The sequence below is a fragment of the Falco peregrinus genome, chromosome 2 (assembly GCF_023634155.1).
Source record: "Falco peregrinus isolate bFalPer1 chromosome 2, bFalPer1.pri, whole genome shotgun sequence".
Classification (NCBI taxonomy): Eukaryota; Metazoa; Chordata; class Aves; order Falconiformes; family Falconidae; genus Falco; species Falco peregrinus.
Window position 1 is genome coordinate 40082925 of NC_073722.1, and position 20087 is coordinate 40103011.

The following is a 20087-nucleotide window of genomic DNA, read 5'->3' on the forward strand; positions in this document are numbered from 1 at the left end:
TAACACTTTCTTTTTCCCCACTGAATAGCTCAGCAAATGCTCATTTTGGATGTGAAATACAGTTATTAAAGAGATTCATTTATTTACTTTTTGATTCTGATGGAGGACTAGAAAACTCACTAAGTGAACAGCTGCAGACTGGAACACAGTAGCAACTTTCAAAAGCAGAGGAAGGCCAGGAATCACACTTTCCTCTTGATTTGCCAAGAGGGAAAAAAAAAAAAAAAAGAAAGAAAGAAAAAGAAGTATTTTCTCCACTTCTTTATGCTTTTATACGTAACACTTACAAATGGCTGTATGAATTATTTCCCTTCAGTGTTTTGCTCATGAAAAATAAAAATGTGCAACTCCTCTGTTTTTCTAGGGGAACTTGCTGGAGGATTAATGAGGTGATGCCACAAGGAAATGCAAGTTAAGAACCCTGAACAGCTCCAGCGAAAAAACCTTCCCAGAGTGTTTAAATATCTGTTTAGCTAAAATACCTGACCCAGCAGTCAAGAAAAGCTCTCGCTGCAAATGTTCAAAAGCACTACCTGAGCTTTCAGTGGGGGAAGAAGTGCCCCAGTGCCTCTTTGAATCATCAGAGGGGTCCCTGTGTTAAGGAGAGAGTCAGAAAAGGAGGGAAGGGAGGACAAAGAAAGGAGAGGAGAGAGGGAAAATGGAGGAAAAGGAGAAGAAAAAGAAGGGATAGAAATGGAAAAGAAGGGAAAAGTAGGGAAGGGAAGGAAAATAAAGGAGAAAGAAGGGAAAGGAAGGGGAGGAAATGAAAGGAAGAAGGAAAGGGAATAAAGGAAAAAAACCCAAACACCCGAACAGGAAAAGAGACCTTGAAAAGGGCAAGCCTGCATTAGGAGGAGGAAGAGGGTGGCCACATTTACAGGATACTGACCTGGGAACAAGGCTTCTTACTCTGTCGGTCAGTTAATTACTGGGTGAACCTGAAGACATCACTTCACATTTTGTGTCTCAGCTACTCCATGCATGAAATGGAGGTGGCGGAAAACGATGCTCACTCATCATCATAAAGATTATGGAGCAAGGCTTTGCTGCTTGGCTTCCTAAAAGAGGGTCACCTGCTGGGACATGTGGATTAAAGGCAGGGGGTGCTGAGGGGTGGTAGAAGCACCAGGGGTTTGGTGGTAAGGGACCTTTTGCAGGGTCTGGATGTGCTCACGGGGAAGGAGGTGTGGGGACCAGGGCGGAGGGTTATGGAAGCACATATCCTGAATTTACAGAGGTGTTTTCTGGAGGAAATTTGGAAGTTGATCATGTTGCAAGGGATTAATGGAGGGTATCATGGCTGGGAGGGATGGTGGGATGTGGCCCAAGGTTTGAGGGCTGTGTCTCTGCTAGCAAACAGTCAAGACCAGGACACAAGTTCCAAGGGGATGGGACTGTCATCCTGAACGAGCGCCTTGTCTGAGGCTGCAAAGGGATGGGGGTCTGGGGGTTGAGGGAATGCGGGGACCCTCCAGGAGGGCAGAAGGCATGCTGGGGGCTGGAGAGGGTGAAAGGCAATATGTCCCGGCGTGCTTGGGGCTTGCCCAAGGCACAGGACCACCAGCTGCTCTGGGCTGGGGGCCAGCCCGGCCCCCCCTCCCCCCCGGCCTGGGGAAGGGGATGGGGAGGCGGGGAGGAGCGGGGCCGGCCCGCCAAGCCCCTCCCCAAGGGGCCGCGGCCGCGGAGAGGCGGGGGCGGCTGCGGGGGCGGCTGCGGAGGCAGCGCGGGGAAGGCAGCGAGGGCTGCCCCGCAGCTCGGGCACGGCGGAGCCCGCACCCCGCGGACAGAAGTTGACTGCTGAAAAAGGAGCAATAAAGAAAGAAGGCAAAAAATAATTAAGGCAAATCAAATAATAAATCATAATTAAAAAAAAAATAAAGCCAGGAAGCGCTCAACCCCTCCGCGGCTGCCCCGGAGGGATGAGGCGGAGCGCGGCCGGCGGCTGCGGGCATGACCCGGGGCCGGAGCGGGGCTGAGCGGCGGCGGTGTGAGCGTTGGCCCCGGAGGGCCGGGCCGGGGCGGCGGGGACGCCTCCCGCCCTGCCCAGCCGCCGCGCATCCTCCGGCACCGCCTGCGCGGGCCGTGCCGAGCCGTGCCCAGCCGTGCCGGGCCGCTCGGTCCGAGCCGTGCCGAGTCGGGGTGATCCGAGCTGCGCCGAGCGGTAGGATGAGGGGCGTCCTCTACTTCTGCACGCTGATCCTCCTGGGTGAGTAGCGCGTAGGAAGCGGGGGGACAACTTTCTGCCGGGGTTTGCTTGCCTGGGGGCATTTCGGCCACCCCCCCATCCCCAAGGAGCGCTGGCGAGCATCCCCCAGCTTCCCGCTGCCTCCTTTGCTCTGGGATCTTTCCGACTGTCTGAATAGTCCTGTTCGCCGCGAAAATGGCTAAATTGCCCGGGAAAAGGAGCTCGGAGGGATTGTGTTGTTGAGGGGTGTGTGCTTAGGGGAAAAAGGCAGATTTAGCACAGCACCGGGAAGCCCTAGGGTGATGGGGAAGCTGGAAAATGGGGGTTCGGGGGCGGTGGGAGCGGGCGGGCAAGCCCCAGCCCCGCCGCTAAGCTGTGCAGCACCGTGCGCCGTGTCCTGAGCGTCGACCTGACCCCGGCGTGGGTGCCTGTGTGTGCTCAGGGCTGCCCACCGCAGATTTCCTCGCTTTCCCCTAAAACTGGGCTGTCCTCAGTTGTTTGGGTTTTGTTTTTTTTTTTCTTTCTTTTTTATTTTATTGACTTGCACCGGGAGCTAAGGACCCCAGATGTCTCTTCATCCCTATAGAAGCTCCCGTCCGCTGTCACGGTTGGGAGCTGCTGTCCCCCGTGGGATGCCGCCCGTATCGGCGGGGATGTGGGTTGTAGCACCCGTGCTTTGAGCATCCCGCTGGCATCCTGCTTCTCCCCAGCTGGGAGTAGACGGTTCTCCTGCGTGCAGTTCCCGGGGCTCCCCGCGTCCCTGGGAAGAGCCGTGCGTGAAGGGGCTGCAGCTCGGGGGCTGGAGCAGCGGCAGCGGGCAGCCGCCTTGCTGCCTGGTTTTGCTTGCCTGCAACCCCGACAGCTCCCCTTTGGATATTTTAATTTAATGTCCCCCACTCCACCCTCTGTGCTTCTTTGAGATATCAAACCCAAGAATGAGTCTGTGCTTAAATACACCTGGAAAGACTGGGAGTTGGGGGGGGAAGGCGGCAGGAGGTAGGATGCGCCGGTCCTCTTCGGGTGGTCACCGGGGAAGGAGAAGGTCTTGGGATGTTATAGAAGTGGCTGGGACATCCCAGCCGGCCCGGCATTGCCTCCTCCGCATCCCGACCATTCCTGCCGAGAGCCCACCTCCTTGGGAAGACCACGAGTAGGTTTTTTCCCTCTGTGGGGAAGGCTTTGTCAGAGCTCCAGGTAACTCCTTTTGCCGGCTTTCCCTGTCACTAGATGTCAGCAGCAGCAACTCTTGCGAGTCCCAAAGTCGGGGGAGGTGGTGGTGGTGGTGGCGGTCCGACCCCCCAAGGGGGGGCATCTCCAGCCAGGGAGTGCTTTGCTCCAGGGCTTTGGAGCTCAAGGAGACCTGAACATGCCCCAGGTTGGGATGGCTGCTGCCTCGCAGGGGCTGGAGCTGTGCTCTGGGGTAGGGAAGGTCTCAGCCTCCCTCAGAGCTGGGGATTTTTCCTGCAAGGCTCACGGGGCCTCTGGGTGGGAGTCCCGGTCTCTGCAGGATCCATTTTCCAAGTGGTTCAGATTGACTGACTCACTGATTGACTGCCTGATTGACTGGTGGGATGATTGATTTTCTCTAGAGAAATTGGACTTAAAGAAAAGAGCAAATGGCCAGCTCTCCATTGTCAGCAGTGCATTTGGGAATAGTGGGCAGATGTTAAGGATTCACTCATTGCCTCCGGTCCAAGCCAGAGCAAAGTCATCAGCTAGTATTCACCTTTTGGCCTTCTGGTCTAGGGGTCTCCAGAAGGACTGAATCTCAGCTGCAGGCTCAGCACCATCCCAGCAGATGCCATTCAGTGCCCTCACCCTGCTCTCTAGGTATTTTCTAGATGTTTGTGTTACAGACGGACGAAGGCTGCTTGTTGATATGTGCCTGGGGAGATCCCCCTCAGGGATCAGGGGTGCTGGGCTGTAGGTGGCAGCTGCCACGACTGCAGGCATGGCAATTCCCAGCTTCATCCACGCCGGCTGCACACCATGTGGACTGCAGTGTGAGAGGCTTGCTTTTTGTGTGTCCACCCCCTGCCATTTTTCGGGATGATCCCAGGTGGACAAGGCAGCTTGGAGAAATTAGGGTTCTCCGAGGTGGGACTAGGCAGCATCAGCATCATCCAGCCTGGACGGAGAGCTCCCGCGGCTACTCCATACCCAGCTCTCTGGTGGCACAGGCATGCAGAGTGACCCTTCAACTTATACAGTTGAACAGTTTTAATTCTCCTCAACCACTTTTCCGCCAGATCAGCTCCCTGACCTGTCTCACCAGCAGCAGCGGCAGGGACAGAACAGGGCAGCACACAGCTGGGGACAGGGATGTGGCTTTGGTGAAGTTCATTGCTGCTGTAGTGTCCCCTGATATTTCCTTGCATGTGTGTTACTGGCTAGGAATCCCATCCACAGGACAGTGGTGGGGCATTCAGGAAGACTTTATTTAAAATCAATGCTCTAGAAAGCAATGATATAATGAAATATAAAGAATATAATCGATTTTACAAGGACACCGGGTTACACCTGTAACTAGCCCCCAAAGCATTGCCCATCCCTTGTGCAGCTTTCAGAGGACACAGCAGTCCCCCCACTAACATAGTAAGAATTGAAGGATGAGAATGAAAATCTGGGCTAGAGTTGAAAGCAGTAGTTTGCTGTCACGTCCCCATGGGACCAAGAGCCATTTCTGGACCACTTAGATGGTCCAGGATCCTGAAATGGCATCTGGGCTGTCTTTTGCCGACAACTGCTGCGTTTACCTGGCAAGTTTTACTGCACTTGGTCGTTAGCATAATTTCTGGCATATGTTTCCCACAGGCTCTTCACAGATGCAATCAAACACAAGAGATTGTCTGGCGGATTTTCACCTGGTTTGGGAACTCAGATCCCAGGGGGAGAGCAAAAATCTCTTGAAAAATGCATCTGTGCATGTTGAGAGAGGGAAATGCTCCTTAAATTAGTGCCTTTGTCAGTTCTGACAGGAGCAATCCGTTATTTGCATCAATAAGAATGTGATATTTATGTCTCTCTGTATTGGTGCAGAGGAGAAATAAAACTTCTCCTTCAACAGGCTGTCCTCAAACACCATGCAAATTCCTCTGCAAGGAGCTTGCCACACCCATAAAGTATTTTTTCCAGAGCTCTGGAGCCTTAAATAATAATTACTGCTAGATAAAAATTAGTACTAGTTAAGTCTAATAATTAGTGTGAATTACTGTGATAGTGTTTTATTTTGCTTTTGGAGACAGAAATACCATCTCTGCCTTCCTGGCAATTTCCACAGATGACTTCTATTGTGGCTGAAATTCCCTTCGTCATTTTCACACAAGACTTGCTCATTTTTATAACTTTCCACTTGGTCATTTTTAAACATGACTTATAATGTCACTAAACTTTGCCACCTTTTGATAAAAATACTTTGCTACCAAAATATCCATGATCTTTTTTTCCCTCCACTGGATTTTCTATTCCTTTTGCTTCCTTAAAAAAACCAAAGTGACCTCTTCCTTCTCAACCCAAAAGTGGGAGAGGAGAAATTCAAAGGTAGTTCTCCTGCTAAAACAATATTTTTAGAAGGATGCTTTTCACTGAAAAAATCAAAAGGAACAAAACTATGAAAAGCTTGTTCATGTCAATCTTCAGTTCAGTACAGCTCCCTTGTTTCAAATGCATCTGTCAAAATCCCCCCTGGTAACACCTCCTGGCAGTGAACTTCAAGCCTGGATGGGCTGATGGTGGGAGCTGTGATAGTGGGTGAGGGAAGAGGGTTGGGAAGGCATTTCCACCACCTAGTTGAGGACCGCCTTCATCCCTTTTGACTATCACAGCTTTAAAGGTTCAAATATGGGTGTGCTGGGTCTGGAGTCCTGGTGAAAGCAGGGTGGAAAATCATGGTTGAGCTGAAGAATTTGAGAGGTGGATGGGAAGCGGAGCCATGGATGAGCATTAGGTCTTGGAGGTGGAAAAGAAGGAAAACCAAGTTTGGTGTGACTGGGCGGGAGAGTGTGTCCAGGAGGCGGTTGTGGTGGTCAAGGTGATGGAGGGCAAGGACCGAGGACTATTTTATGGAGAGCAGGAAGGGTTTACAGAATGTGAAGCCACCATTTGTCCTGGGTAAGAACCTAGGATTGCCACGAAGAACAAAAAATGAGCATGCAGGAAGGATAGGTATCTTCTAAGGTGACATTATGTGTAAATCACCTGTGGCTCCTCCAGGATTTGCATCTAATAACAAATGATGCCACAGCTGGCTGTTGCTGAGCTGTAGTGAGCTTGCTAGGTATTAAAAAAAGTTATCTTCATGAATATTTTCACACATCTCCCTGCATCTTACTGGAGCTGAGCTGGTAAGAAGTCCTACTCCAGCTGCAGACCTGCCTTGGAGGTCCTGCAGTCCCTCAGCAGTGACACATCTTTCCCTGGTGCTGGGAATGGCATCCATGCAAGGTGCAGGTCATGGGCAGACCTCTGGTGTGTCCTCAGAGCCTGATCATCTCCTGTGCTCTCTGGTTCACCTGACTGGAGCTGTTGGGGGGACTGGGATTTAGCTGCCTGCAGGAGGTAGCTTGAAGGAATGAATGACCCCCAGAAATAGAGACTGAATAAATACCTTTGGGCCCCTTATCTGCTGCTTAACTGTCCTCATGGGGGAAAAAGTGTTTCCCTGTGTCCTCTTGGATTAGATATGTATTCCCCAGCTCAAAACTCCCTTGGCAATATCCTGTCACTCCTGAGTCTCACCCCTTTTCACCTGCCTTCATGTGAATCCCTCTTTTTCCTCCACAGGTAGCTCCTCAGCGCGCATATTCCTCTTTCTGTCCAAAGCCATCTGGAAAGCAGTTTGCATGAAAGATGCAGTGAAAATAGTTGTGCTGTGGTTTTGATTTATTGAATCCAACTGGAAAATCCTGTCTGCAATACCTGCCCTCACTGAGAGCTTTGACAGAGTTATTAGCAGCTCTCCCCATGTGACTGCTGACATATGGGTTGGGGGGTCGGTTTGAGACACAAGTGCAGGCAGCTGGTTTCAAGATGATGGGTCCAGTTTACTGAGGAGAAAGGAATGGGGCAGGTTTTCTGGTGCTTCTTCCAAAAGCAGGATCAAATTGCTCATCTTGCATACATCGCCAGGCTAAGCCATCTATTCTTTGCCCCCACGGGGATGGAAGTCCACTTTGGGATGGGATTTTAAACAGGTCCAGATGCTAAAGTGCTGTGAGTTAAGACCTTGAGAAACTGGTGGGTTTTGCTTTCCTCCTCTCTTCCCATGACTTGTACAATGAAGAAAAAGGCCGAGTGCAAAATTCGAGTCAAGATTCAAGTTTAATGTTTCTGTCCAAGCCACAGGTCTTTAACGGTAAGCGGCCCACGCTGCAGCCCGCCTTGCAGGAAGCATTGCACACACGTTTCAGATCTCTTCTGCCTCAAGGGAATTTAGCTGCTAATGGCTACAAAACCCAGAAAGGGTGGAGGTGCCTGTCGGAAGTGCTCAACTCTTCAGACAGGCAGCAATGGGAGCATCTTTGCAAGTCCCTGTCTGCGTGATCTGAGGTCTCCAGAGGCTCAGAGCTGAACTGGACCCAGAAAATGCTCGGGACAGGTCTTGGGAGAGCTCCAGGGTGCCTTCAGAGATGGCAAACTGCACACAAACTCTGCAAAGTAATCAGGCTTTGCTTCAGGCTTTGCATCAAATGAGGCTGGCTGATGCCTCTGCAGCAGCCACCTGGGAAATCCCATCATCCTTGATTAATCAGAGCAAAAGAAACACAGGGCAGCTACAGCCTCATGGGAAGGGAGCCTTTACTTGGATGATGGCTGTGAATTTTTTGGAGCAAACCTGGTGTCTAGGCCACCACTCGTACAGAGTTCATGTGGTCCCATTCGTGAGAATTTTACATAAAGAGTCAAATCAATCATAAAGGGGTTTGAATTTTTCAATTCATCTTCTTTTACCTTGGCAGACTTTATTGAATGTTTTGCTATATTTTTTTTCCCCCTCCTGCTACCCATACTGGAGGCTCCATAAATATCAGCTCCACCATGTTTATAACTATAATTTTTATCCATTGCTCATCTGCATCACCCTTAACTGGTGCCCAAGACCTGCAGATTGGTTCCTGAAGTGTTGGCTGTAGATGCAACAATTTGCCTTGCAGCCAACCTGCCCCCTTCTTCAGACTTGCCCCAGAGAAAAAAGCCAGGAGGAAACTCGTGGCTTCTCAGAGCTACCTGTCTCTGTGACTTTGGATAAACAAGTCTTAATAACAGGCTAGCTATTTCTTCTGAGATTTTAACTTCCATGCATGTGAAGAAAAATGTGCCTCCCCCTGACAGCCTTCACAGCAATATCTCTCAGATATTATACAGCTGAGTCGGTTACCTGCAATCTGGAAATAGGTAGCAGATGTCTCCTGTAGCACCACACATTTTTTCCTCTGTTGCTGTCTGTGTTTTCCTTTAATGTTCAGTATGTACAGCAGAAGGCACCTTAAAAAGGTGTCACAAGGCATGAGGTGACATAAATCCATGCACACGGAGTCTTCTGTAATAAAGGCTGCAGGTTAGGAAGATGTGTTTGCCATCTACTAATGGAGAGGAGAGCAAACCAGCATGTTGAATTATTAGACAGGGCTTGGAATGAATCAAAGCCATTTGACCTGTTTGTGTAAAGCTCCAGACGAGGCTGAGTTTGCCTAAGTGTTTCCTCTGCACGGTGAGGAATTACACTCCTGCTTGCAAGGGTTAGTTGATTTGACACATGAGTTATAGCAATTTCATGGTAGTGGGTTTTTTTTTTTCCCTTCCTCTTCCAATCCATTTCTTTTGTTTCTTCCTCTGGGTACGAGAACATAACCAGCCAGGCTGCTTGAGAGACAAACTGCACACTTTGGTGTGCCTGTCACAGCCACATCATCTTTCAGAGACAGGACACAGGTAGAGCCATCTCAGCTGAGCTTTCCTTTGTGTGGGAAAAAGTGCTCAGGGTGTCACGGTGCTCACAGCCTATAAATACCTTCGAGGGAGTGGAAAGGCATTGTTCTCCACCTTGCCATGAGCTGGAATAAGGGGGAACTTGAGCTGTGTGTTAGGAAGAAAAGGTTTTATTTCAACCAGGACATCAGGTTGGGATGGGAAAGGAAGGGAGAAGAGCAGATTTCTTTTGGGAAGGTGAGGGGATGACTCGGGGGCTAGCAGACTTTAGCAGACCTTAAAGCCACAAGCTGTGCTGCCCCAAGAAACTCCTGAAAGGTGGTTGGGTGCTCCATTCCCAGAGGATTTCTTGGTTTTCCCTATTAAATTAGAAAGCTCGTCTCCTTTTTCTGATGATTTAGGATGTTAATTTCAGAGAAAAGCTGATGGAAATCTCCTGAGACCCAGATGAGGAACTCCTCTAGGATCCGGCCTTAGGGAGTCTGCTGCTGTTTTGGGAAAACAATTGGGAATTGCATTAAACTGGCAACATGAGACTTCTCCATCAGGGCCAGAAGGTGTATGAAGGGAACAGCGGGGAATGTCCTGAGCTGATTCTGATCTGAAGGTGGGAAGTGGAGAAGAGAGGTTGGACAGAAGATGCAGGTGAAGCTTAATAGGCAATCCAGAAGCTGGGAGAAGGAAAGTGTAGGACTGTAAAGGTCTGAGGGCTACTCTGGAGCTGGGGAAGCCCTAAGGGTTGGATTCCCCCATCTGCAAAAGGTGATGTGTGTCTCCACAGGCGAAGTGCATGTGAAGTGACAACTCGGGGACCAATCCATCAGCGTGGAGTGTGGAGGCATACGCACTGGGTAAAGCAGCTTCAGAGTTACCACCCTCCTGGGACTAATGCAAGGAAATTTATCTTCCTCTCCTGATATAGCTTCATTCTTTCTCCCTACAGACCCAGCCAGGCCAATGCTTAATGTGTGCTGGAAAGCCTGTTAGTAATTAAGTACCTGACTCGAGGGGGTCCGGAGCTCTAGTTGAGTTTGTTATATGCTATCACATTACCAATAAATTTTCATTATAGTCAGATAGGGCTAGAACAAAAAAGCAAACAAACAAATGAACAAAACCCCCTCCCAAATAACAAAAAGAAATCTGGTGAACTCCCCCAAAAGTGCCTAATCTGCAGGTTGAATGCTGTGCCACTGGATGAGGGATTACAGCATCTGTTTCTGGGTGTCTCTCAGGTTTTGGAAAATGATGTAAACTCACTGCCTCACAGTGTAAAATAAGGATATTCTTAAGGTAGGGAAATTATTATGAGGCAGAGACAGTGCTGCATTTGACCTGGGATATTTGTGCTTGTGTGAAGCAGCTAACTACAAGCTGGGACCAAAATTTCTCATCAGCGTATCAGGAACAATGTGACATTTAGCAGCACCTGCTGTGCACACATCTACTGAGCTCTTATTTTGGTACTTGGGCAGGAACAGAATTCAAGTGCAGTAACTGACTAATCTGCTCTGAAAATCTTCCCATATCCCTTACACAGGGATCAGTGATCCTGCTTTGTGCTGGGATTAGAGATGTGCACTGCTAAAAGAGAAGGGGCTGAATTCAGTGATGTGCCACCAAGGCTGAAGCAGCCGTGGGGAGCAAAAAAAGCTACCCTCCGATACAAGAGCAGGCTGGAAAACAGAAAGTCATTCCCCCAGAAAAATACTGGGCTTTTGATACAGTTTGGCTTCCAAACAACAGTGACAAATCAGGAATTTTAAAAATTGCAATAAAATATAGCAAGTGGAAAATAAAATGCTTATTAAGGATAATTCCAGGGGAAGTAAAATGAGGACTAAAATAAAGCCCCAGGTGCTTCTGTTCCATTTTACCTGCTTTTATTAAGAAAACAGAAAAGGGTCTTCCCAGAGCAACTCTGGACAGGAAGAGAAACAGACTGTTTCTCACTTGTTCCCTGCCCATGCACCAGAAAGGGATGGTCCCGCAGGCTGCAGGAGATGGGTTTCGGTTCACCTGGTTTTCACCTGGGCTTCTGAAATTTGCCTTTAAATCAGTGGAGACAGGTTTACAGGTCCAAAGGGACATTCACCCTCTCTACAGATCAATGTTATCTCTAAGGACTATGAAACAAATCCAGGGGACAGTTTTAAACCTGCTTTGGCTTAGCTTCAAGTTCAATAAGAAGAACCCCACCTAAGCCACCAAGGTTTCTTGTCCTCCCAGAGAGCAGCTGGTGATGGAGGGAGCAGTCAAGGAGCCATCATTTCAATGCACCCAGCTAAAACAAAAAACCACAAAGAAAGTAATATTAAAATGCTATTTAGCACTTTATTTTTCTGCCTGCAGACCTCAGATTTTCCTAGGGAACACATTTTCCCATGGTTAAAAGAAAGAAAGAAATCCAACAGGAAATTTCCAACCTTTCACAGACCTGATGGCTCCAGGTACAGTGATAATGGGAAGTCCCTGGTGTTGGTGACTCTGCTGGGGTCATGGAGGCCACTCATAAATCACGCAGAGCTCAGGAGCCTTTGGAGCCATGGGAATCTGATTGTCACACCAGTTGAAATCCCTGAGGTTGTTCTGGCCATGGCCAACCAGCCATCTCCTGGGCACTGGTCAGGAGCTAGCACAAGCCAAGGACTATTCCCAATCAGTTTGCAAACGGTTGCTCTGTTTTGAAGGGGAAAAGAGTTTAACAGCATGAATGCAGCAGTTCTGGGTCATTTGGACCAGCACCTTGAGTTTCCTTAATTAAGTAACTTAGGCACAGCATGAGAGACCACCCTTTCCCTTCCAGCCACTGTCCATTTCTCAGACAGCCTGCGGATGTTGCTGGACAAATAAGTTTCAGCTTATACTCTTTCATCCCCCTGTATTCACTTTCCTTTCTGCTGCTTCCAGCTCGGAAGGCAGAACACTAACACTGACATGAGATAATATAAAATAAATTGTAGTCCTGGCTAATTTGTTCAGAAACAAATAAATCCCCATTTCTCATGCACGCAGGTACATGCAAACCTGCGTGCATGCAGACCTGGCAAGAGGCTGGGGATGTGCATAGACAGAGTGAGTCCATCAGAAGTTTCTTGCAGAGGTTGTGCAGTGGCTGTATCAGCTCTGAAATGTCCTCTCCAACAGGCAAAGCCTTTCTTGGCTTGCCATTGCAGTTAGCATGACCTCGTGAAAGATAAGACACATGAGAGAAGTCTGAGAAAGCTTGATTTATCCAGAGTTGAAAAGGGAAGAAAGACACAGAAGAGAACATGATCACACTCTATAAATACCTTCAAGGTAACCATGCAAGGAAAGGAAGAGGATTAGTCACACTTCTGTAAGACAGGGAGGGGAGGAGAGGGAGCAACAGCATGAAGCAGAGAAAGAAAAAGTTTTAAGTGTGTGGAGCAAAACATTTAAGCTATTTTTCTTTCTCATTTTTGCTGGAAAAAGAAATTGCAGGGCCTTAGTTTGGGCTAGGCTTGAGGTCTGATGTAATTTTTTTTCAGGAGAATTGTGGGTCATGGACATGAGGATTAAATGGTGCATCGTTGTGTAAGATCTACGGGTCCTAGGTGCATCCGTGAGCTAAACAAGGGGCCTGTGTAGCCTCCAAGACAGCAACAGCGTCACTCGGTGCATGGTCACCCTGCTGCCTGGTACGCTTGGAATTGGGTGTTGGCCAAAGTTCTCTCACCTCCCCCTGCCCCCTCTTCCCTGCAGCCCATATATCCCCCACCCATGTTGAAGGTACCATGGAAAGTTGGTGCTGATCAACCCATAGTCTTAATGGTCATTTGATGGTAGAGCTGGGAGGTGGCTCAGTGATGAATGATGAGTCTGGGTCAGCCAAGAGGCTTGGCTAGCCCTGGGCTTTGCCTGTTGTTCATAAGTGGTGAGGTGTCTCCTTCCCTCCAATAAAACAGCCTTGCTTTTGCTGTCTTAGACCTGGTGTCACCCTCTCCACCTCCTAGACCCTCCCTGCTCCCAGGACAGAAAGCTTCCTGACCTCACACCTGGCCCCATCCTCCCTGGAAATGGAGGTGAGGAAAGCAGGAGCATTCATGCAAACTTCCTGAGGGACTGGCTCCAAGTCAGGCTTGGACAATCACTCTTATTGTCACCTTCCATTACGCTGAGACTCAAAAGTAAATGTTCTCCAAAAATTGTGGGTAGCTGCTGCCAAGATCTTTCCCTGTCTCCTCAGGCAAGTGCCAAGAACTCTTTCTTCTCATAACAAATCAACCAGCCAAATATAGGTGTCCCTGGAGAAAACCCTTCAGGCTAGTAAGAATTAACGAGTTGATTCAACTAAAGGTAAACAAGATAATTATGCTGTTCTTTAGCCTGTGGTTTCCTGAGAAAATGAATCTTGTATATGTGTGTCAGTCTGCCCACTCCAAATAATTTTTGTCCCCCCTGGCCAGGTTAGGTAGGTTTGATAGTCTCAAAAGATAGTCAGAACCCACAGACTGATGTGAAATCGGCTGTGGGAAAGGGAATGAGCTCCTAATGTTGCCCACTGGAGGAAAAGTTAGTGACCTTCAGAGCAGAAAAGGTGCATGTGAAAGCAGATGTAGAAATCCAGGCTCCTTTCATAGTGCTGCTTACTTTTTCCCAGCTAGGCAGTGAAGTGTCCCATGCAGATCTGTGTAGAGCCAAAGAATCGGCTTCCTGGGACCCTGAAGGCATGCAGCCTGCAAGTCCAGGCAGAAAAGGCAAAGTGAGAACTCTACATGGGTTCAGGACTGCTCCCTGGAGGTAAAAGCAGCTGAGCAATGTCAAAGGGGAAACATGATCCTGTGGGCATTAACTATAGCAAAGAGGCCTGGCCATGGATGGCCATGTGATGTGCTGCCTCTCAGGTGATGCCCAGGACCTTGGTCCTGTGCCATCTGCACTTTCTGAGGAGGGCTACATTTTCCACAGTGATGGATATTAGCATGGAAATTTGCAGGAACTCCCCCAGATTCTGTTTGCTTGCTGTGGTTCACCTTGAACATGCCAAGGATTCAGAAAAATTGCTCAGGGGGAGCAGGTAACTGTTGGTGATGATGGGAATTGGGGAAAGTGCAGGCTGCTCTTCAGAGGGTCCATGGGGCCGGGTTAGATGAAGTCCACCTGGTTGGACAAGGCATGGACAACAGGGAACACCTGGTTGTGGTAAGACTTTCCGTCAGCTTCAGGATGTGCTGCAGCTCTGCTTGCACCTCCCACGTGCCGCTCTGGTCAGACGTGGCACGCAGCTTTTTTGATCTCCGTCATCTGATGTGTTGGGTGGCAAAGGTTAATGGCATGGCATGCAATGGTCGATAGCTGTCGACTGCAATAGATATTGTGACAGCTGGCAGCAAGGAAGGGACAGGCATTAAGTAAATTGGCTGGTGCTTTCTCCACTTCTGCACATATTATTTGTGTGCACCTGTCTGAACCTCACTGCTTGTTCCCCTTGTCCCATGTCCTGCTGCCCCACAAATTCAGGGGCTGGTCCAGAGGCGCAGAGCTTTGGATCTTCCCTGTAGTATTCTATATAGAAATCACAAGGTAAAAGATCAGAAGGAAAAAAAAAAAAAGTAATAAAACAGAGGGAGGGAAAAAAATGTTCCTGCATGGTGTTTTTGTTTTCTAACAATGTTGACATTATGTGGAGTAACCGAGTATAAAATCTGCCTATCGTTTGGGAGCTGGTGTGCAGAAAAGATGCTGTTATCTGAGCCTTTTATGCCTCTTTACCCTGTCTGGATCAGAGGAGATAAATGTGTAGATAGGAGCTGAGGCTCCTATCTTTATTTAAGCTGTCAAGTAATGCTACATTATTTTATGCTGATTGTTATAGAAAGCCTCCACAAAGAGATATATGTTTCTATATTCCCCCATGTTTTCTATTTTAATCTATAATTTAATAATAAAAGAGATGTATTTCTCCGTATTATTTTTATTTGTAATGTTAGTGCTTCTCTTTCACTCTTTTTTTTCAAATAAACATTCACAGACACAAAGCACTTAAAATATGCACATAATCAATCTTCTCTGTTCTCTTTTGGTCTCCCTTTTGACTATTATTGCAGTCATACTTAAATTTACGCATTAATGCAAAAAACATTTTTAGTATAAAACAGATTCCCCGTGGGGACGGCAGACTCATGGTGAGCACATACGCATGAATGCATGGCCATCGTTATATTCAGGCACATTCCCACACCGCTCCCACACCCGCGTAGCTCACATGGCTAACGTTAAGCACACATGAAATGAGGCAAAAGCCACATCTGTTGATATGACATAGTCAATAGAGACAGGAACAGGTCAGAACAGGTTGCCCAGAGAGGTGGGAGATGCCCCATCCCTGGAAACATTCAAGGCCAGGCTGGGCTTTGAGCAACCTGATCTGGTTGCAGATGTCCCTGCCTGTGGCAGGGGGTTGGACTAGATGGCCTTTAAAGGTGCCTTCCAACCTAAACCATTCTCTGATCTTATTCTAAGCATCCTTAAACCCTGTCCTACTGCCTGATCTGGTTTATCTATCAGCTCACTGACATAGCTTTGGCTCCTCCTGTCCAGTGTCTTGACACACTTAGGAGGTATGGTAGAGCCAAGACACATGGGTAAAGGTGCCTGTGCTTTGACACCAGTGCCAAAGATTTTGTCCAGGCTTGTTTTATGCAGTAGCACAGATAAAACCCAAGATGCTGTCAGAAGCACAGAGCTGACCTTGGTTTCCAAAGAAATGCTTTCCACTGGGAGTTAGCCATTTCGCAGCCATTCCTCAATGCAATGTGGATGCTCTAAGGCCAAGTTACACCTGGGGCAGCAGCCAACAAATGTGAACAGGAGATACACAGGGCACAGAGCTTTGCTTGGGTAAGTCCATGTTTGACCTCCTGCTTCTTCACAAGCACGGACAAGGACAGGGACTTCCTCTTCCTTTCTTCTGGCTGAACTCCTCTTGGTTTGTCCTGTATGTACCCCTGTGTGGCCAACTATCCACTAAACCCAATGCTTTGAAAGGGATTGTTGGAAAAAACAAGTGGTTGACATATTGAAGGATAGGGAGAGCATTGGAGCCCAAGACTGAATTTTGGGGGCCAGGAGGGACAACGGAGATGCCATTCTGGGTAACTAACCAAATTTGTAATCACAGAGCTTTCAGCGGTAAACTAATCACTTTGATATTACATGACATTATTAACATGCTGGGGTTGACTTACACATCAGGGCCTGGACAGTATCTTCCAAAATATTGAGATGTCTTCATCATATTAGGGCACTGAGCTTCCCATAGGTTTCTATGACAGTTAGGTACCTTAGAAGGAAGTAGGTCATGAATACCTATGGGTCTGGAGCTAGCTATCCAGTGTATGTCTAGGTCTTGGGTGAGTTTGCTTGAGTTGAGACCATAACCATGATTTCTCTGCAGTTTGGTCTCTCTAAGGTTTGTGACCGTACCTGCTTGAGACATTGGTGTAGGCAGCAGTCAAATGGCTCCAGACCGCATCATAGGAACTGCTGATGGTTGGAGCAAGCAAAGGGCTTGTGAGCTGTCTTCCTCTTGAGTTTAACAAAGGTCCTTGAAAACGTTGCATCTCGCTTCTTCCTCTGCAAAAATATGTCTCAATCATCTTAAGTCACTTAGAATCATTTGTCTTTTGGGGGAAAGTATTTGCCTTCTGCTTTGTTTTTATTTTGAAGTTAAAAAAAATGTAACAGCCCTTACTGACCTCCAAATATTTAAAGGGCAGATAGCACAGCAACACTCGGGAACATCAGTTTGATTGACCTGAGGCTGTAGCTGGGCTGGGCTGTGTGACCAGACCATATCTCCTGAGGTGCAAGATGACCACCTGATGTGCAAATGTCCTGCTGGGGAGCCTGGCCTTCAGGAGAGAAGGGTAACTAAAGCTGTTTGAACAACTCCCAAGCAGCAACTTGGCAGCATTTCAGATTTAAAATAGTGAGACAATTAGTGGAAGTAGTTTCAGTCTCGATTATTTCCCTCTTATGGCAGAAAAAGGATCTCTGGAAAACTGGGACAGTTTCTTTCCAAGTGCATTGAAATCGTATTCAAAGGGAAAATGAGGGAATCACAACATTGGCCCAACACTTTCCACTCCTGCATATCTGAACCCCGTGCCACTCAGCACCCACCTCTGTCCACGTTCTTCTCAAGTCCTGGCTATAGAAACCATAGTAGGAGTTAGAAGGGTTGTCAGCAGCATTTTACAACCCAGACCCTAATATCCAAGCCATAGGAGTTATATTATTTAGAAAAAAAAAAAAAAAAAAGGAAAAGTGGACAGCTATATAAGGGATTCCATCTGCTCCCATGTAAAGACTCCCGAGAGAAAAAATTCCATGAAAAGCAACCAGGAGTCACCGAGTCTAATGCAGACAGGTCTCCAGCCTAGTGATTTTTTTTTTTTTTTCTTTTGTGTCAATATTACCGTGTTTAAACCTCAGATCATTCTACTGCTGTCAGGTCAACGGAGCTGCAGGGTGTTTCTCGACCTTCCTCACTTTTCATGGTGGCAGTGGGAGGGTTGTTCTTGGAGACGTACAGGAGTCCAGATTCATGGAGGGACTGAGGGCACAAATACTACCTGCTGGTTCCTCCACACTGTGTTCAAAGCAAGGAGCAAAGTTTCTCTGCATTGCAAGAATGCAAAGTTGGAAAGGACCGTTTTGTCCTCTCCCTGCCAGTTTATAACTAGCATTTAGATTGGAAAGGTGCACAGACCATCTTTTCCCTCACATTTTCCCAAACCTAGGAAAACTCTGCAGTGCAAACTATGAACACATGCTCTCTGCACCCCCTGAGACATGGTGACTATTCCTGTCCACGCTGCGTGTGCCCTGGGGTATGAGCTCAGCCACACACCCAGCCATGCACACCGATGCTCTGTGTCCTTCAAGGACACTGCCACACTGCAAAGTGCAGGACAAGCTCAAGAATTCACCAAAGCATTTTCTTCCCTAGGGACCTAGCATCCACGCTGCCCACATTGCTGCCCATCACCCAGCTGCAGCATAGGTCCACATTATCTACATGATGTTTTGGAAGAGCTTATTTCAGACTGGGAGGTCACCTTTTGTGGCCCTGGTCCATCCAGTCCGCCAATGTCTCTGCCTCCCAGAGAGCTCCATGACGGAGTTGTTACTGGGGCATGGCTCTGTAAGGATGTAAGAGTAGTCTTAGTCCTACCAAGGACCTGAACCTCTGCTGAATGACACATATCCTTATTTATGTTTTTCTTCCTACACAAAGAGGGAAAATACATACATTTTTGGCTTTATGAAGGAAATTAACTAAAAGTGTACGCAAAGAAATGACCCATTTGGTGCCACTGCAAAGCTTTGTCCTCCTCCACCCCTGGCCACCTCCCTTGGCAGTTCATGGCAACCAATCTCTACCTGTGGCTATGTCACAGGCCCTGAAAGGCTGTCTGTCTCCCCAAAGCCTGCTACAGGGAACCTCAGAGATCTGGTCTAATCAGCAGGTTTGCAGAGAAAATGAGATTTTTTTTCTTCCTGGCTGACTTCCATCAGCAGCAGCTCCAGCTCTCCAAGGCACATCTCAATTAATTAATACAGTCAAACCTTATTAGAGACAATCGTTGGCCAGAAATTACCAAGTCCTGAGTTCTCTTTGCTTTTCTCCTTGTTGTTTCTCACTTTTGCTTCCCTCCCCACTGCCTTTCTCCCCAGTGAAACATGTCCTGCCAAAGCCTGATGTAGAGTGGGAGCATCCTCAGTGTGCCATGGATGTTCAGCCCTTCTCCTAGCTCAAAGCCCTGCTGCCACTGAGGTTCCTGAGCAGATCTTGGCACAGCCTGGCCAGAAACTGTGCGGTCAGCTGGGGCTGGGCCGTAGCAGGTTACAGAAGTTGGGGTCCCAGGGGCGTTTCTGTCACCTCAAACTTAATGTTGGTGGAATAGCAGTGAGGCGTTTCTGTCAGGCAAGTGAGAAAGTGACCCAGAAAGTCTCTGTGATGGGGACCACTGGATCCTGCAAGAGCTGAAAGCCCTCCAGGGAGACTGAGATTTGTCCTGAGAGCCTCTAAGGCTCCTAAACAAGGGAGGAGAGAAGGGAGGAGAGAAGAAAGGAAGGAAGGGAGGAAGGAAAGAAGGGAGGATGGAGGGAGGGAGGGAAGGAAGGAAGGAGGGAGGGAGGGAAGGAAGGATAGACAAAACCCAAACCCAGCACACTCAAAACCAAAGCACACATCAGCAAATAAAAATGGTGTTTGGTTTTGTATCACTAGCAACAACTATGGCAGAATTCCTCACCTGATTGTTCCGACACTTTGGAAAATACTCAGACGCAGGCAGGACAGGGTATAGTCCTCAGGTGCCGTATGGGATGCTGACAGAGGAAGGGCTGGGGCAATGCTGTGAAGATGGAGGCAGCAAGGTTCCCTGCCTGCCCTGCCTGTCGCATGCTGATTTATTGAGAGCATGTGCTGGGACTGGGGTTTTCTCCCTGGCTTAGCAGGAAGGGCCTGGGATACCCCAAGACCAGGAAGGTTCCCTTGCCTCATCTCCCACCCTAGAGCTGCCCCATGCATGAGTCATAACCATGAGTTGGTGGTGGAGCAACGTCTGGGCATGCAGCTTGCAAGAGCTCTGTCTGCCTCTGAGGCTGGGAAATGAGGCTGCAGGTGGCAGAGACATGGGTTGGAGGGTGGTCTGGGGTTCATACTCAGCAGGGAGCAACCACGTCCAAAACCAGGCTGATGTCTCTCAAAACATGCTGGCACAGCAGGAGCAGAGGTGCTTTGTGAATGTGGGTGAATGGGAGGCATTATCCAGGGCTGTCAGAGCAGCACCTTTCAACAGCCTCAAGTTATTATTATTATTTTCTTTTAACATGAATGCAAGCACATCAGCCTTTCTAGGTGGCTTCATTAGCTACCCAGCACATCACCCAGAGCCTCACAGTTCTTGTCAAGTACTGACATCCCTGTCCCATGCTCATT

At 48.3% G+C, this 20087-nt stretch overlaps 1 protein-coding gene across 1 annotated transcript in view; it reads left to right on the forward strand.

Moving 5' to 3' along the window:
* Nucleotides 1-1698: 1698 nt before the first annotated feature.
* GFRA4 (GDNF family receptor alpha 4) overlaps nt 1699-20087 on the forward strand; it is a 76154-nt gene continuing 57765 nt past the window's right edge. Inside the window, exon 1 of the mRNA XM_013300843.3 lies at nt 1699-2206. Coding sequence (XP_013156297.3) covers nt 1951-2206 — 256 coding nt within the window. The 5' untranslated portion in view covers nt 1699-1950. The remainder of the gene's footprint in view (nt 2207-20087) is intronic.